The sequence below is a fragment of the Peromyscus californicus genome, unplaced genomic scaffold (genome assembly GCF_007827085.1).
Source record: "Peromyscus californicus insignis strain IS unplaced genomic scaffold, ASM782708v3 Scaffold_7__1_contigs__length_154581171, whole genome shotgun sequence".
In the NCBI taxonomy this organism is placed as follows: Eukaryota; Metazoa; Chordata; class Mammalia; order Rodentia; family Cricetidae; genus Peromyscus; species Peromyscus californicus.
In genome coordinates, this window is record NW_026294595.1 from 42,889,287 (window position 1) to 42,906,457 (window position 17,171).

Consider the following 17,171-nt stretch of genomic DNA (forward strand, 5'->3'; position numbering starts at 1 on the left):
TTATGGCTACAATATAGAATTTTTTGTTATGCTTAACATTGTGGAAATGTTTGTAATTAAGAAGCATTATAGATGGGGGGAAAAGCTTGAGAAAGTTAAGAGAAATAGTTACCTTTCCCCATTTGAACTGATGTTACAAAACATAAGCTGTACAAAATCATTCACATCCAGTAAAATGGAAAAAGACTCATGGATGCTGAGTTCCTCTTTCCCTCTAATGTAATTGCAGCCAGTGTCCTGAAGGGTACATCTGTGTGAAGGCTGGGAGAAACCCCAACTACGGCTACACGAGCTTCGACACATTTAGCTGGGCCTTCTTGTCGTTATTTCGTCTCATGACTCAAGACTTCTGGGAAAACCTTTATCAGCTGGTGAGAACTGATGCAATGACTCTTTTAGGAAGCAAGGGATGCAGTGGCCAAGGGAACCACTAAGGAATCTTTTATTACTTAGAGAGGGAGCTAACATCTGATGTGAAATTTATGTACATGTTCCTTCCATTTTGACAGACCCTACGTGCTGCTGGGAAAACATACATGATATTTTTTGTGCTCGTGATTTTCTTGGGCTCATTCTACCTAATAAACTTGATCCTGGCCGTAGTGGCCATGGCCTATGAGGAACAGAATCAGGCCACCTTGGAGGAGGCTGAACAGAAAGAGGCGGAGTTTCAGCAGATGTTGGAGCAGTTGAAGAAGCAACAGGAGGAGGCTCAGGTAGAGTTGGCAAGCATAGAGACTGTTGAGTTTATCTCCATTCTCTGACCTGCAGGTTGCTGTTGACATTGGAGAGACAAAGCTGTGTGTGGTGGCAGGGACCTATTTGGTTGTAAGCAGAATGTTACTTGATTTGGTGATTATGATATACACTAAGGGCATCAAAATACAGACAATTACAGTTGCTTCCTTGATATGTTCCTCCTTGTGACATCCTGAGGATACTGACTGTTAGTACTCTCATTCAATGAGTCTGATAAAGTGGCAGAGCAATATGCTGTTGATGGAAGTGTTTCCTTAATACTCCAGCAAACAGGAATTCAGGTAGAGTGGCTTCTTCAGTACAGCCTCGCTAGAGGTGAGCAATGTCAGAAAATGCAAGTCACACTGCAAAGATTTCACAAATTCCGGAAACACAAAGCCTCATCTAATACGAAATCATGATAGCACTGACTTTCTCAGCTTCTCTTGCTGAAAACTCTTTATGTAGACTCCATGAGTCTTCAGAATCATGTGAGTGTTTTTCTAAACACATTTGCTTGACTTAATGGTATTCACTAACCTACTTGTCTGATTTTATCTTTTATTTTCTGTTGGATGTAGGTCTCTTACGTCACTATCATTCAATGTATTTATTTATTTATTCAAATTTGAATGTATTTATTAAAAAATAAAGTTGCTGAGATAGTAGTAACTACACTGAACACTTTTTAAAACCCATATGATTATCATTTACCAATCCATTCTGACATCCTGGGGTTCCCTATTATATAATCTGTGACATGCTTGCACATTTCCGAATTAAATAACTAAAGTAAAAGATTAAAGGTTTAATCAATAAACATTTGAATGAATTTAATTCCATAGCTCAGTTTGGTAGTCATTGTTGAATGTGATGAAGAGCAAATACCTTTGTTTGAGATGTAAATAGGAAAATTTAATTCTTAAATTTCTCTTTAAACCTTGCTTAGGTCACATGGGAAATGTTACTGTTTGTTATGTTCCTGTTGGTAGATAATTAGAATGCCACATGAGGTCAGAATTAAAAGATTTTATCGTTCATGTGTGTCTACTTCCATGTTGATTTTTTATTCTTTGGTTTATGAAAATGTTGTTTTCCAAAGTGTGGAACAGAATTACAGAACTGGATTTCAAGGTCACATTCATGGTATTCTAGATAAGTGAAGCAGTAAACGGTAACGTTGAAGGCGGTACACAAGCTATGCTCACTTTGTGCCCTTCTAGGCAGCAGCTGCAGCCGCATCTGCAGAATCCAGAGACTTCAGCGGAGCAGGTGGGATAGGCGTGTTCTCGGAGAGTTCTTCAGTAGCATCAAAGCTGAGTTCCAAGAGTGAAAAGGAACTGAAAAACAGAAGAAAGAAAAAGAAACAGAAAGAGCAGGCTGGAGAGGAAGAAAAGGAAGACGCAGTGCGGAAATCGGCCTCTGAGGACAGCATACGCAAGAAAGGCTTCCGGTTTTCACTAGAAGGAAGTAGGCTGACCTATGAGAAGAGATTTTCTTCTCCACACCAGGTACAAAAAGAAGAAAAAGAAAGAAAGAAAGAAAGGAGGGAGGGAGAGAGGAGAGGAAGAAGGAAAGGAGGAAAGGAGGAAGGAAAGGAAGGAAGGAGGGAAGAAGGGAGGAAGGGAAGGAAGGAGGGAAGAAGGGAGGAAGGGAAGGAAGGAGGGAAGAAGGGAGGAAGGGAAGGAAGGAGGGAAGGAGGGAGGAAGGGAGGGAGGAAAGAAGGAAAGAAAAAGAAAGAATGAAAGAAATAAAGAAAGAGAGAGGGAGGGAGGGAAAGGAAGGAAGGAAGGAAGGAAGGAAGGAAGAAAGAAAGAAAAAAGGAAAGAAGGAAAGAAAGATAGATTGCATTTTCACAACAGCGTAGCAGGGTTTCTCTTTCCAGCATTTAGTGGGGCTGAAGCTGTCTTCTCTTGAACTTCGTGGTCTCTCAATACAGTAATGAGCATCAAGGGTCGGGTTGCCATCTCAGAGATCCTCGAGTTTTATAACTTTTTTTGGAAGCACAAGAAGGCATTTTCATACTGTAGTGTGCTTGGGAAGGGTTGAGGTTTTGCTAAAGACTTAAGACTCTCTGGGCAGTGTTCCACATGGGGAATGATCACAGATGGTCCCCATCCCTTCTTAGCTACTGTGCCTGGACCCAGGGAGCTGTAGGTTTTCTGAGTGGCTGGTGCCCAGAAGTGGACCAGGGATGCTTCTGTGCCATCTGTGCCGTATTCCCTCCCAACCATGTGAAAGCTCTCGTGGAGAATGAATTATTCATTGTCTCAAAGGGGGCTGAAGTAAAATCTTTTCTAAACGGTAGCCCAAAGTCTCAGGTAGACAAGCACTAAGAAAGATGTGTGCCACTAACTAACAGCGATGTTTGACTGTACTTGATTTTCTGTGCCTTATGTTAAAGTTAGCCTCGAATTCAGAGAATTCACTGATTTACATATTGCAAGAAAATGTTTTCTGCATGCCTCTGGCTTATGTACCCAACTGAGCTGTTGAAATTTCACTATTTATGTTCCTTGGTTTTTTAAAGTTACCAAGAGAATTCCCAGAAATACAGTTCCTTGGAGGACAATTTCACTATGAGTGAAACTACAGTATTCATGTAGTACCAGTAATAATGACACCTTTGTATTGGTACCTGCAATATGAATTCTTAAGCACCTCAATACAAACCTAGGTAGCTAATAATTCAATTATTAACATCCAGACAGGAAGAGGGGAGGCTGTGTGCTTTGTTGAATGTTTTATGCACTGTTATCTACTTATTTTGAAATTTATTTTATTAGCATCTATTAATTGTAAAAAAAATAAAGGGTTTCATTGTGGCAATTTTCACATATGCATATATCAGACCTTGACCATATTCATCCCCCTATTCCATTTATCCTCTCTGCCTTTTGAATCTCTCCCTGGTCTCTTTCCTCTTCCCAAATCAAACTCATCCCATTCCACTTTCATATGTATTTCACATATATTATTTGTATAATATATATTTAGTCTGGCTCATTTCTGCTAAGATGATGATATATTATGTTATTAATGACTAATTATTATACTCCATTGTGTAGAGATTCCCCGTTTTCTTCATCTGTTAGTGATGGACACCTAGGCTGACTTCACAGCTTTAGAATTATGCGTAGTGCTGTTTTAAACATGGATACGCAGGTATCTGTACGATATGTTGACTTAACCCCTTTGAGTAAATACCCAGGTGTGGTATAATTGAATTATATGTTAGCTCCATATTTAATTTTTTGAGGAGCCTCTTTACCAATTTCCAGAGTAGCTGGACTGACATAAATCCATGCCCATATTGCATAATGTTCAATTTCCCTGATATCCCTGTAATTTTTGTTTTCATATGAGGGTGTCTTAGGGTTTTTAATAAATCATTGTAACTGAGATGAGATGGAATCTCAATGTAATTTTGACTCATGTTTCCCTGATGGCTAGTACTAGTGAACTTTTTTTTCATGTATCTATTGGCTAGTTGTACTTCTTATTTTTGAGAACTAACTGTCCAGTTCATTTGCCCACTTACTGACTTGCTTGTTTGTTCTTCTGATGTTTAACTGTTTTTGAGTTCTTGATACACTCTAGATATCAATCTCTCATTTTTCTCACTTTTCTCATCAATCTCCCATTCTGTAGCCATTTTTTCACTAAGGTAAATGTTTTTTTCTGCAGTGCCAAAGCTTTTTAACTTGATGCAATCCCATGTATCAATCTTGGCTGTTATTTCTTGAGCTGTTATAGTGTTTTTCAGAAAATAATTTTCAGCGCCCATAACCTGAAGCATTTCTTTCTGCTTTTCTCTGGTAGTTTTAGAGTTTCCAGTCTTACTTTAAGATCTTTGGTTCTTTTTTTAGAAAATATGAAAGGAGTTTATGTATTCAAAAATGTTGTCAGAGTAGCATCTTTTCACTGGGAAGATGATCTGAGAGATGAAGATTTGCACTTGAATGCAGAGAGTACAGAACAAGTCTTGTGATTTACTCAGTTTAATTACCTTGACCTCTCCATGAAGACCGTAAGATCATTGGCCATCTTTTTTGCTTTTGGTTTCTAGAGATAAGGTCTCGAGTTTCCTAGGTTGGCCTGTCACTCGCTGTGTACCTGAGGATGACTTGAACTCTTGGTTTTAACGCCTCCACCCTCAAACGCTGAGATTATAGGCACATGTCCCCACGAGTGGCTACAAACATTGCATCTTCTTGATGTGGCCTTCCCTTTATTAATATGTAATAACTTCCTTTCATGTCCTCCAAACAACTTTAGCTTCAGATCTGCTTTGCCAGACCTGAGTAGAGCTGTGCATCCTTGTTTTCAGATTCCATCCAGGTGAGATTCTCTTCTTGCATCTTTCCACTTTCCATCTGTTTCTGTCTTTCCTGGTGACTTGAGTTCCATGTGGCTAGCAGATATGTGAATCTTGTTTTGTATTCTGTTTATCCAGTATACATGTTCTAACTGGAGAGTCAGGACACCTTACATTTAGGAGAATTAAAGATACGTGTTAATTTATCCCTGACTCAGTTTGCTGTTTTCCTGAGGTTTAATGACTAAATGAATGTTTATATGTTGATTCCTTCCCATTCCTCCTTTTTTAATGTTGTCATGATTGTATGTATCTTTTTTTTTTTTTTGGTTTTGGTTTTTCGAGACAGGGTTTCTCTGTGTAGCTTTGCGCCTTTCCTGGAACTCACTTGGTAGTCCAGGCTGGCCTCGAACTCACAGAGATCCGCCTGGCTCTGCCTCCCGAGTGCTGGGATTAAAGGCGTGCGCCACCACCGCCCGGCGATTGTATGTATCTTTATTCCTCTTCTGTGTGGAGTAATGCTTTAAGTATCTGCTTCATGACTGGCTTAGTGGACATGAATTGCTGTAGTTTATGCATGGCATGGAAGGTCCTTTTTCTTACTCCATTTTAAAACAATCTTACTGGGTGTTGTAATCTTGTTTGGCAATTATTTTGTTTCAGAGACTGATATATGTTAGTCCCTGCTCTCCTGGCAATTTCCTCAGCAAAGTCTTCTGTTCTGAATGGTTTAGCTTTGAAAGGATCTTAGCACCTCCCTCGGGCTCTTTCTTCATTTTGTTGTGTCAGCATTTTTACTATGCTATGACCTGGAGATGTCACTTTCTGGTCATGCCTAGCTGGTGTGCTGCGTTCCCTGTTCACTCCCTGGCCTTCTTTGTTCCACTGGTCTAGTCAGTTGGACATGCTTTCCATTGATTTTTTTTTATTTGGTTCACAGAGCTTTTTCATTTCTACAAGTGTGTAGTCTCTATCTCCTTACTAAGGGTCTCATCCAAGTGGTTGAATTTCATGTGCAAATCTTGAGTGGATTTCCTTATTAAAGTTGTCTGTTTCTTCTAGTCCTCTTTGTAGTCTCAATGATTGTTTTTGAATGTTTGGCATTTTTAAAGTTTGGCATGTAAAGCATTCACTGTCTTTGGCTCTGGTTAGTGAGGGGTTAATAACTTTTGGAGGGATCTGGAAAAGCAGCTGAGTTGCTAGAGCACTTGTGTAACATGCATGAAGCCCTGGGTTTGATCCCCAGCAGTGTACAAATTGTGGTGGCAGAGGCCTAGAGCCACAGAACTTGGGAGGTGGAGACAAGAGGACCAGAAGTTCTAGGTTATCCTCAGTTACAAAGGATGTTCAGGGTCATCCACGGCTACATGAGAGCCTGTGGCCGAAACAAAACAACAACAGCAATAAAACATGGAGAAGTCCTGTTGTTGCCTTGACTGGTCATGGTTCTTACCTTTCTGCCCTTCGATTCATGCGTCTATAGGGATGGATGTGTGTTGTGGTTTTAATTTGGGGACTTTTCCATGAGAAGCATTCTTTGAGGGTTCCATTCTCAATAATGCTTAAATAGAAGCAAACGAAATGACATGATGGGAATAAATCAGGTGTAGAAATACCAATCATAGAAATGAAAACAACTACTCTACCTGCAACAGGCACAAAAAAGAACGTGATAAAAACCATGTAGCATAAAGTATGAAGTTAAAAGGATTAAGAGTGAAATCAATAACAATAAAAATGAAGTTAGTGTAAGGAAAGGGAAAAAGAAAGAAGCAAGATTTTAGAAATGAAGAGGGGGGAAACTCTACAAACTGTAGAGTTTGTGCACCTAAGGACTGCAAATCTCCAAACCTAGGCATGTCCCCCAAGGGCTTTGTAAAGTAGGAAAAGCAAGTACAGCTCTCCCTTAGAGGTTCTGCAGGGGAGGGGAGAAACCTGGGAGCCAGGCACTCTGCCATCCCAGCTCAGTACTTTAACTATCTGCCCGCTAAACTATCTTCAGTAGAGAAGAATCTTCAAAAATCAAGTCACCTGCTGGACCTGGGCTCAGAGCGTTTTGCCCCACGTGACAGTGAATCCTACACGGTATGGGGCAGCTGCAGAAGATGTACCCAGCTGTAGCCCTCTGAAGTATGAGGAGCAACAGAGTGGCTTTCTTCTACAGTTGGCCTGTCCTGCAGGAGGAAGTACAGCCAGCCAAGGCCTGTACTAGAATTGGGGCTTTTAGAGCTGGAGGTTTCTCTTGGAGCTATAGCTGCCAGCCTGCTCTCACAGGAGCTGCCAGCACACTCCAGACTCGCCCTGTGGATGGCTTCCATCACAGGCATTCGTTTTACCCCCTCTTCATCAGGGCTGACAGCTAGATGGCAGAGTGTTGCTTTCCCAATAGTCTTGGCTCAGCTGAGTTGAAGATCACCCAATGTTGGGATTATGAGGCTAATATAGTATTCAAACTTGGTCTGACACTGAATCCCATGGACTTTCTGCTTTTCCAGGCAGCCTGAAAAGCATCCTTTTAAACTGATGATGAAATGAATAGTTTGATTCCACTTAGAACATATACATATCTAGTTTTTTTTTCTTTCTCTTCTGTCTTATCAGATAAAGACTTTCACAAAACCAGATATTTAACATATGCACATTTTGGTAGGTGAGCTGATCCATTCTATCTTCTCAGATAGAGACTTTCACATAATCTAATATTTAACATATGCACATTTTGGAAGGTCAGCTGTTCCATTCCATAGCTGAACAATATCATAAATTCAGATGAACTGTGGTAAATTCAAATTGAATAGAATTTGTTTGTTACCAGAGAAAAGTACCTGACCACAACCCTCATGGTTCCATTTGTATAAATATTAATTGAGAAATATGACCCCCTTTAATGTTGGGCTCTTTTCTTAAAAGCATGATTATTTTGGAAAATAAAAAATGAAAAGGAGGGATGAAGGGAATGGAGGGAGAGAGTTAAGAAGAGTTTAAGAGCAAAAAGGAGAGAAGAAAGAAACTTATTTTGACTTCGCCTGAACTTAAATTTGTGTAAATTATAAACCAAGTTTGCCTAAATTTGAAGCTTCACAGCCACTGGCACTGCAGACATTTTCTTCAATTTGCTTCCTTCCAAATCTGAGAGAACTGAATCTAGTCTATGCATTATACCTGGGAGTGCTGATGCTGTTCCTGCTCTTTCTGTAGTTTCTCACAGATACAGCATTTCCTTTCCAGTGTCTGTACACCTCTCTCTGTGTCTGTTTCCCAGCTGGGTGGACATTGTAAGAGATCACTGACATAAATGACCTGCCATTTTTCATTCATTTTTATATTTGTTTCTTAAGCAATATGTATAAATACAGTGAACTGTTTTTAAAATATTTGTCTGATTTAAACACAATAGTTAGCAAGTTGCAAAGAAGATGGAGAGTTGTTTGCCACTCTAAAGGCAGTGGGACCTTGGTAAATGGAGTCGAGAGGCAGGCGAAAGTCTCATGTCATAGCCAACTTTATTCAGAGCATCAGACATTTTACACTCTGAGGGCTAAGAGGAGTCCCATGAGTAAAGTGGACACTCACAAAGGCAAACCACACATGGCAGGCAAGCTGCAAGCAGCAAAACATGTTCTTTCATAGTCATATAAACAAATAACAATAGCCAACTGTAATGAATAATCTGAAGTAAACTCACTTATACTGCTACATCTGGGAAGGACGCAAAAGAATAATCCAAGCACAACTGCATGTTTTTGAAGAAACTGAGGTCACAAGACTCTTCCCTTGGTTTCTTGGAGTTTTTTCACCCGAACTCAAAAATTCCTCACAGGACTCCATCTTGGACCATGTTCTGACAGAGAGGGGACAAGATGGGAGGGGGGAAAGGAAAGAGAAAGAGGGGGGAGAGAGAGAGAGAGAGAGAGAGAGAGAGAGAGAGAGAGAGAGAGAGAGAGAGAGATCCCAAATGTTGTACTAACCCCACTTTGAAAGAAGTAATACTGAAAATGTCAAACCAAGTAAAGAAATTTTACCTGGTAAAATCTTACAATGGTAAGATCCTCTTCGGTTTTGTGAGATATTTTCAAAGGTCACAGATCACAAACTATTAAGAAACTGTGCTTTATAATGACATAATAGGAGACTATGTTGATAACCACTTCTGCTTTCATACTGAAAAAAATGCATAATAGAAGCTTTTCCTGCAAGATTATAATTTTCACAGCAGAGTAGGTGGAAATGTGAAATATTTCTTAGACATCTCTGACTTGTAAGTGTGGGAGAGGGAAGAAGGGAGAAAGTCAAGAGTGCAATCTCTATCATGTCTCAAGGGAATCTGGATATTTTCTTTTGAAACTTTTCTAAGAATCAGGTCCCCTCTTTATGGCATGCTGATAGCTGCTGGTAGCAATGGCTTTACCAGAGGCCAGAGGAATATACATCAGATGGCAATTGATAGTTCAGGTGTCAACCTACCAGATGAATAATCCTCTGATGGAGGAGCCCCATTCAAGCAAAGCTTACGGGGTCACAGACTCTGAACACTGTTTCTGTCTGTAATTTCCCATATGCAAAAACAGCTGTGGTGTCTCCCCAAGACTGAATGCCTCATAAGTGACACCTTCTCAGATAATACACAAGGACAAATTCCTAGGTGTCTTATTGTACAACCAAGGTCAGGCACAAAGCAATTTTGGTGCCAGTTCTCTGCTTGCTAAAAGTCTGGCTGATAAAAACCTAACTCCCTGCACAAATTCCTCAGCAGCTTGTTGTCATGGTTACTTACTCCCCTCAAATGTAACTTTTTACATTGCTTTCCTGGGGAGGTATATAGGGAGAGATAAAACAGGAGAGAAGAGAAAGAGAGGCTTGAGAAAAATAAAGAGAATGATTACCAGTACATGTATGAGTCGTATTCCCTCAGATAAATAAGAATTACTCCTAAGTCCTGCTAGTTTGAGGCTTTCTCTTTGCAACCCTGGAGCAGTTCTGGGAGCTGGTCTCACAGGCTACAATAGTGTCATGATGGACGTCGATGTTTGTGATAAGCCAGGAGTTGTATTTTTGGAGATTCACTGGTAGAGAGGGTTTGTCTTCTTGGCCATCTTTCATTTAATTTACATCATAGCATTTTATTACTCTAAGTTTATGGAATCATTGTAAGCATGTCTGTAGTGTAAGCAATGGTTCAAATAGAGGAATGGGATTCTGTTTGACCCATTGAGAACTTACCTTTTACCAACGTTTGGGAAAGAGAGGTACCTTTACAACTGCGGTTGTTGAGATTGCTGGCTCTAAGCGCTACAGTGGGCATCTTTTCACACAGAAGGAAGTAACCTGGGCTGACATACGGAGAAAGATGTGGCTTGGTTATTTTTAATATAGCTAGCATCATATATAAACTCTGGACTTGAATGGATTAATGCACCTTTTAATCATGAGATACATTATGTGAACTTTTATTGAAATTATTTCCCTCTATTCATCTATGATGTACTTCAAGTTAACATATAAACTCTACTAAAAGTTCTACATATATGTTAATTTTACTATATTTCCTTTTAATTATTTTTATACCTCTCTTTTTAAGTTAGTGATAAATAATAGATTATTAATTAAGATAGGTAGGATTGGAGTGGTAGCTTGAATGAGAACATTTCCCATAAGCTCCTGTGTTTGAATACTTGGTCCCCATTTAGTGGAACAATTTGGGAAGGATTATGAAGTATGGCCTTGTTGGAGGAGGTGTGTCACTAGGGGTGGGATTTGAGGTTTCAAAAGCCTTCCTCCATCTCAGATATGCTCTCTGCTTCCTTTTTATGACTGGAGATGTGAGCTCTCACCTTCTGATTGTGCTGCCTTCCAATTGTTACCTCTAACAGGTAACTCTAACTCTCTGGAACCAAATAAATGATTTCTGCTATAAGTTGTCTTGGTCATGGTGTTCTATCACAACAAGAGAAAAGTAACTAAGACAGTTGGGTAAGGGGTAGGGATAAGAATAGAAAGAAATAACTTCTTCAGAGGGACAAAGTATGTATTCTTAAATGTTATTCTTTTGTGAATAATGAATAGACACATAACGTAAAAGAATATCTAACACTTTTAGAATGTATTGTAGATATTACAAAGATCTTTAAAGAAAAGATGATTATCTAAAAATAAAGTTGGAATAATACTTAGTGGTCAAGGAATATAAGAATATCGTAGGTACAAAATTTTATTTGCTTAAATTCTTCCAAGAAGAAAAAAATCAAACTCATCATATTTAGTTATGGAATTTGTTTTATTTATATTAATAATTATATACATACAACACAGAATAGCTTAAGGAAAGAACAGAATTATTATTTGAATAATGTCTATGAGTAGTTTTATGCAAGTATAGTGGTTTGATTTTATGGGGGGTTACAATTGTCTTCAGTCTCAGAAGCGATTTTGGACTTTGGATATTAAGCAATCTTGAGACTGATAGACTACGGGGATTTTTGAAGTTGGATTAAATGCATTATACATTTTGATATGGCTACAAGTCTGTGAGCACAAGGAAGTGGAATGTGGTGGTCTAAATAAAAATGGTCCCCATAAGCTCATGTGTTTGAATGCATTGTCACCAGGGAGTGAAACTATTTGAAAGGATTATAAGGATTAGGAGGTGTGGCCTTATTGGATTAGATGTGGCCTTGTTAAAGGAAGTCTGTCTCTGGAGGTGGGCTTTGTGTTTCAATAGCCCATACCAGACCCAGGCTATCTCTGCCTATGAATTGGGATGTAGCTCTCAGTGACTGCTCCACTATCTGCCTGCATGCTGCCATGCTCTCTATCATGATGATAACGGACTGTGTCTCTGAAATAGTAAGCAAGTCCCAAATTAAATTCTTTCTTTCATAAGAGTTGCCTTGATCATGGTGTCTCTTCACAGCAGTAGAACAGTGGTGACTAAGACAGCAAGTCATATACAGGGACTTGGGCCTAATCACATCTTTCTTCAAATGTCAGCCCAGATTTCTCCTATGTGTGTGGCATGATGCCATTGTAGCTCTTAGACCCAGTAATCTCAATAACCCCAGTTGAAAAAGCACCTCCCTTTCCCAACAGTTGGAAAAGGAAGGTTCTTAGTGGGCCAAGAAACACCCCGCGTTTCTCTCTAAGCCATTCTATATATTACAGGTATAAAGTGCTCTAGTTGGCTGTACCTGAGATGTTGCCCTGCTTCTAGGGTCAGGGATTGGATTATTGCCCCACAAACTAAATGATTCAAGAACTGAGGAGCTTTTCCTAAGGTACAGGTACTATCAACAACAGAGAAATCAGTATTGGTCAAGTGAAAGCATGTGTCACAGAGATTATAAACAGACTAGCATAGAGGAATCAATTCTTTCTTGTTGGGCAATGATGGTCAAAAGAAGAACTTGTTGTAGAAACAGGCTTATCATTTAGAAAATGGTAAGTGACTATAATCAGATTCTCAGTTGAAAACCGTTTTTTGCCATTATGGTGTTGTTTGGATTTCCTGAGACAGAAGAGTGGAAATCAGGAAATGAATCATACAGTTATTTCAGCTTGATTTGTTTAATTTATTCATGAAGGCCATTATAAAATATGCAAAGGGAGGGAGAGAAACTGCTCCTGTACTATAATTATGCAGGTCTACCAGCAAGCTTTGATTCTCCTCTAGGGAGAATCTGCCTCAGGGTGTGGTCACTTGTGAGCTCTTACTGAATCTATTTTAGGCTTCAAAAGGCCTAAATGTAGGTGTGTGTTTAATTACTTTTCATTCAATTGTTAAGTGAAATTCAGTTCTAAGAGAATGATTTAGCAAGTACTGCTGTTTCAGGCATCAGCAATAAGACTAGACAATGTTGTGGGAGTGCTTTTAACTATACTAAGGCAAAGAAAATGACCAAAGTGGAGGAAAATAAAGGAAGAAGGGGGAAAGTAAAATGGAAGGGGTGAGCACCTAGCACAGGAAGGGAACCTTCAGCACGTGTCTTGTGACTTATCCTGAGGTAGCCTGCAGCTATGAACCAGCAGGTCAAACCATTTTCTTCTGGGTGCAGGTTCTTAATTCCCTTCATCTGTTTTGTTTCTTTTGGTTGTTTCTAGTCTCTATTGAGCATCCGAGGCTCCCTTTTCTCTCCAAGACGCAACAGTAGAGCAAGCCTTTTCAGCTTCAAAGGTCGAGTGAAGGATATTGGTTCTGAAAATGACTTTGCAGACGATGAACACAGCACGTTCGAGGACAACGACAGCAGAAGAGACTCTTTGTTTGTGCCACACAGACATGGAGAAAGGCGTCCCAGCAATGTCAGCCAGGCCAGTCGTGCCTCCCGAGGAATACCCACTCTACCTATGAATGGAAAGATGCACAGTGCAGTGGACTGCAATGGCGTGGTGTCTCTGGTTGGAGGCCCTTCTGCCCTCACATCTCCTGTAGGGCAGCTACTACCAGAGGTGAGGCCTATTAAAACAGCAGCCAAGGGCACAGAAGGCAAAGGGGCATTAGTGCATTCAGGAATGAGGGGTTTGATTTCCACAGGCAATAATTTTCCTGCATCTTTTTCCAAGGCCAAGAGATTTTTGGTATTATCAAGCTATGAATTTATCTTGTCAAAACCTTCTACACCTTCAAACAAATTAAGATCATACAAGGAGTTCCATAGAAGCATTTGTTCATTATTATTACTATAGCTTGAAATTCAACAACAACAAAAAAGACAAACCACATTTTTGCTGTGCAAGCATGTAATTATTATTATTGCTATTATTATTACTATCATTATCATTGTTATTTGGTTCGTTGAAACAGGGTTTCCCTGTGTAGTCTTGGCTACCCTGAAACTCTCTTTGTAGAACAGGTTGGCTTTGAACTCAAAGATCTGCCTACCTATGCCTTCCAAGTACTGGGTAAATTAAATACATGCACCACCAGGCTGGCGATATGATTAACTATTAAGAAATTCATGTGCATGATTATGTAATTAAGCATTTCAAAGATTTTGCCATCCTGTTCCTTTAAAACAACTTCACACTTCCACTTGCTCTCAGGTTGTCACTAATTATATCTAAATCCCTTAGTCACAATTCTCTCCATTTTACATAGAGTGCCCTTCCCCCACCTCCTGCATCAACTCAAATGTCCCAGCGACTGTACATCTGTTAGACTTTTTCTAATGGATTTCAACTTTCATATTACTACCATAAAATCTTATATGCAAAGTTGCCCCAAATCAAGCATATGTAAAAGATTTTCAACTAAATAATGTATAACAGGATTCACCATTGATGGTTCCTTTATAAAACAAGACACTCTTCATGTTGGTGTTAAATAAAATGTCATTTGACCTTTATAAAATACTCCAGCCATATTGTTTGATCACATCACAGTGTCCTGAGCTGGGTTAAAATCTCCTTTATATAATTACTTTTATGCAATTTCATTTTTTTAAGGGGACAAGCCCTGTAGGATCCCATTATAATGGTCCAGTTAGTTTTCAGTCACTTCTTACAATAGCTGTTGCTCATCACTGATTTCCCATGGTCTCTCCTCAATTTTTGCTCCCGGAGAAGTTTCCAAGTATCTTGGAAAAATAGCAAGCCTCAAAAGTGGTAGAACTTCGTTGTGAAGCAGACAAGAAGAATAATGAGGAAATGTCACGTCTCCTTAGAAAAATAATTTTAGCCAACTATCCACTACACATTACCCAGAACACTGCAGAGCTAATACATTAAACCATCACAACCACCCATTATAATATTTACTAATTTATCTCCATTTTACAGAGGAGGAAACTGAGGCCTGTGCATGGTGGCGCTAAGATTTGCCCCCAGATGTGCTGGCTACAGGCCCTACTACATTCCACTCATAGTGAAATACAACACTCCATTGGATTTTCTTAAATGGGAAGAAGAGATGAGTAAGGAAGAAAATACGTTTAAATCAGTGTTTCCTCTTTTTTTTTTCTTCTTTTGGTTTTTGGTTTATCGAGACAGGGTTTCCCTGTGAAGCTGGACTCGAACTCACAGAGATCTGCCTGCCTCTGCCTCCTCAGTGTTGAGATTAAAAGTGTGAGCCACCACTGCCCAGCTAAACCAGTGTTTCTTTTTTATTTTTAAATTCTCAAAAATTAAAACACAGTTTAATTAAAATACCAGAGACACATAAAACAAACCAACAAATAAATCAAATGCCTTTGAATAACCCTAATGTAGGATGTGAAAAAGCTCTATAATGGGAACACTGATAAAAGAAAGTGAGGAAGACATTTGGAGACAGAGACGTGTCATGCATGCAGGCAAGTGCTATTCCAGCAAACTACTACGAACCCAGTTCTAAAATATTTATGGAGTACTAAAATGTTACTGTTTTAATGGGCAGACAAAGAACAAAATGGTATTTCTTAAGCTGTGCTTCAAGCTTTCTCAGATGAGTCTCGGAAATAGAAATTTCAATTTTTCTAGCTACACCCAGAACTACTCTGACTGAAACTATGAAGAAGGACCCTGGAAATCTTTTTCTTAAGAAACATTACATCCACATGGTTCTTGAATACAAAAGTAGTTCTATCATAGATCTTCATACCACTGGGATAAAAATCCCAATGTCATTTTGCATGAATATAAGTATGGATCCAGATATCAGTACTGTCCTGGCATTAATCATCATATGTGTATCCTATCAGAAAAAGTAGAATACATAAAGGCCCGTTGGGCTTAGTTTGAAGCCAAGCCTATTGTGCCCTGATAATCTGCAAATTCCCACACCTGCATTCTTTCAGGAATGAAGTCAATGCTTTGGGGCAAATTCTGTCCTGTGAAAGGAGCTGAAGGGACCCACACAATTGGCAGGCTTTGGGATCCTGCAGAGGGAACATGCAAACAGAAAACAGACAGCAGTGAGCAAATGGCTTGTCCCAGAGCACACTCTTTCCTGTTCTTTACACATATATTGCATTGAGACAATTAACTTCAGAGCAATTATCTGAGTAATATCACTAGGGATTTTGAAATCTATCATCAAAACTTACATAGATCTGGAGTTTTGAATGTAGTTTTGCCTGATGCAGAAGAGATGGAATGACATTTATGTGACCTCTACATTATTCTTAAAAGTGTTCCTCTTTGAGGAAGTAAAATATTTCCATTTTGTGAGCCCATCTTTACTTTAATAGTTTTATTTTCAGTGAGGGATTTTCTCTTTTCTTCTTGGTTCAACTTCTCCTTTATCTTGAAGTCAATTTCAGGTGACTGGATGGGTCTTTATCACCATTCATGATAACATCAGTTGAGTAGAAACCTGTTTTGAAAATACATGATTACGCAAATCAGTAAACACAGCAGTAATGTTCATTGCTCATATCACAGTGAGGTTCAGATTAATAAGCAGCAGCCAAGTTGCTCTTTAAGCAATGCAAAAACACTCACAGAACTGAGAGTATCTTATTTATGGTCAACTTACTCAGACCTGCATTTGAAATGCTTGAGATTTTCCCTTTGTCCTATGACAGTTAAATTTAAGTTTGACATCCTGAAGTAGGAACATGTTTCTACCCATTTCCAAACCTGGAAAGTTTACTTTAGAGTAGGGAAGAATTGAGTCATGGTATGATTGCTAAAATCCAAACACCACTGATTGGTATGTCCTGAGAATTTCAAAGTTTAGGTAGCTCATCTATAAACAGAGTTGTTTCATAAGAATAATATGAAAAGATAGTTTAGCTAAAAAAAATTTTGATATAGATATTAGCAAATGATATTTGTCTCAAAAAACCAGAAGTGTTTTACATGTGGATATCACATTTTAAGGGAACTATTACAGAAGCATATTGTATAATAAGGGTTTTTTTCACATCTGTCTGTAAAGATATAAAAGCCGAACCTGGGACCATCAGGAACAATGCATTTATTTCAGTTTGAAGTTGGAGGTTGTAATAGGTGAGATGCTCAGAGTTCATCCAGTAGATATTAATTTTGGTCCTTCCAACCTCAATCGCCAGCATGAAGGAAGCTCACTCTGGCAAACTTGGGCATCCCAGGAGACTGAGGATCTGGTAGACTTTCATAAACAATCCTCATATGCTACTTCTAGAAATGTCACCATGAACTATTGTGGTCTAGATATGAAATA

The 17,171-nt window shown here is 39.1% G+C and overlaps 1 protein-coding gene across 4 annotated transcripts in view; it reads left to right on the plus strand.

Moving 5' to 3' along the window:
• Scn2a (sodium voltage-gated channel alpha subunit 2) overlaps window positions 1-17,171 on the plus strand; it is a 139,361-nt gene that overhangs the window by 65,381 nt on the left and 56,809 nt on the right. For all 4 annotated transcript variants that reach the window (XM_052725825.1, XM_052725823.1, XM_052725827.1 and 1 more), the window contains exons 9-12: window positions 230-371; window positions 510-716; window positions 1,962-2,249; window positions 13,151-13,498. In XM_052725825.1, coding sequence (XP_052581785.1) covers window positions 230-371; window positions 510-716; window positions 1,962-2,249; window positions 13,151-13,498 — 985 coding nt within the window. The remainder of the gene's footprint in view (window positions 1-229; window positions 372-509; window positions 717-1,961; window positions 2,250-13,150; window positions 13,499-17,171) is intronic.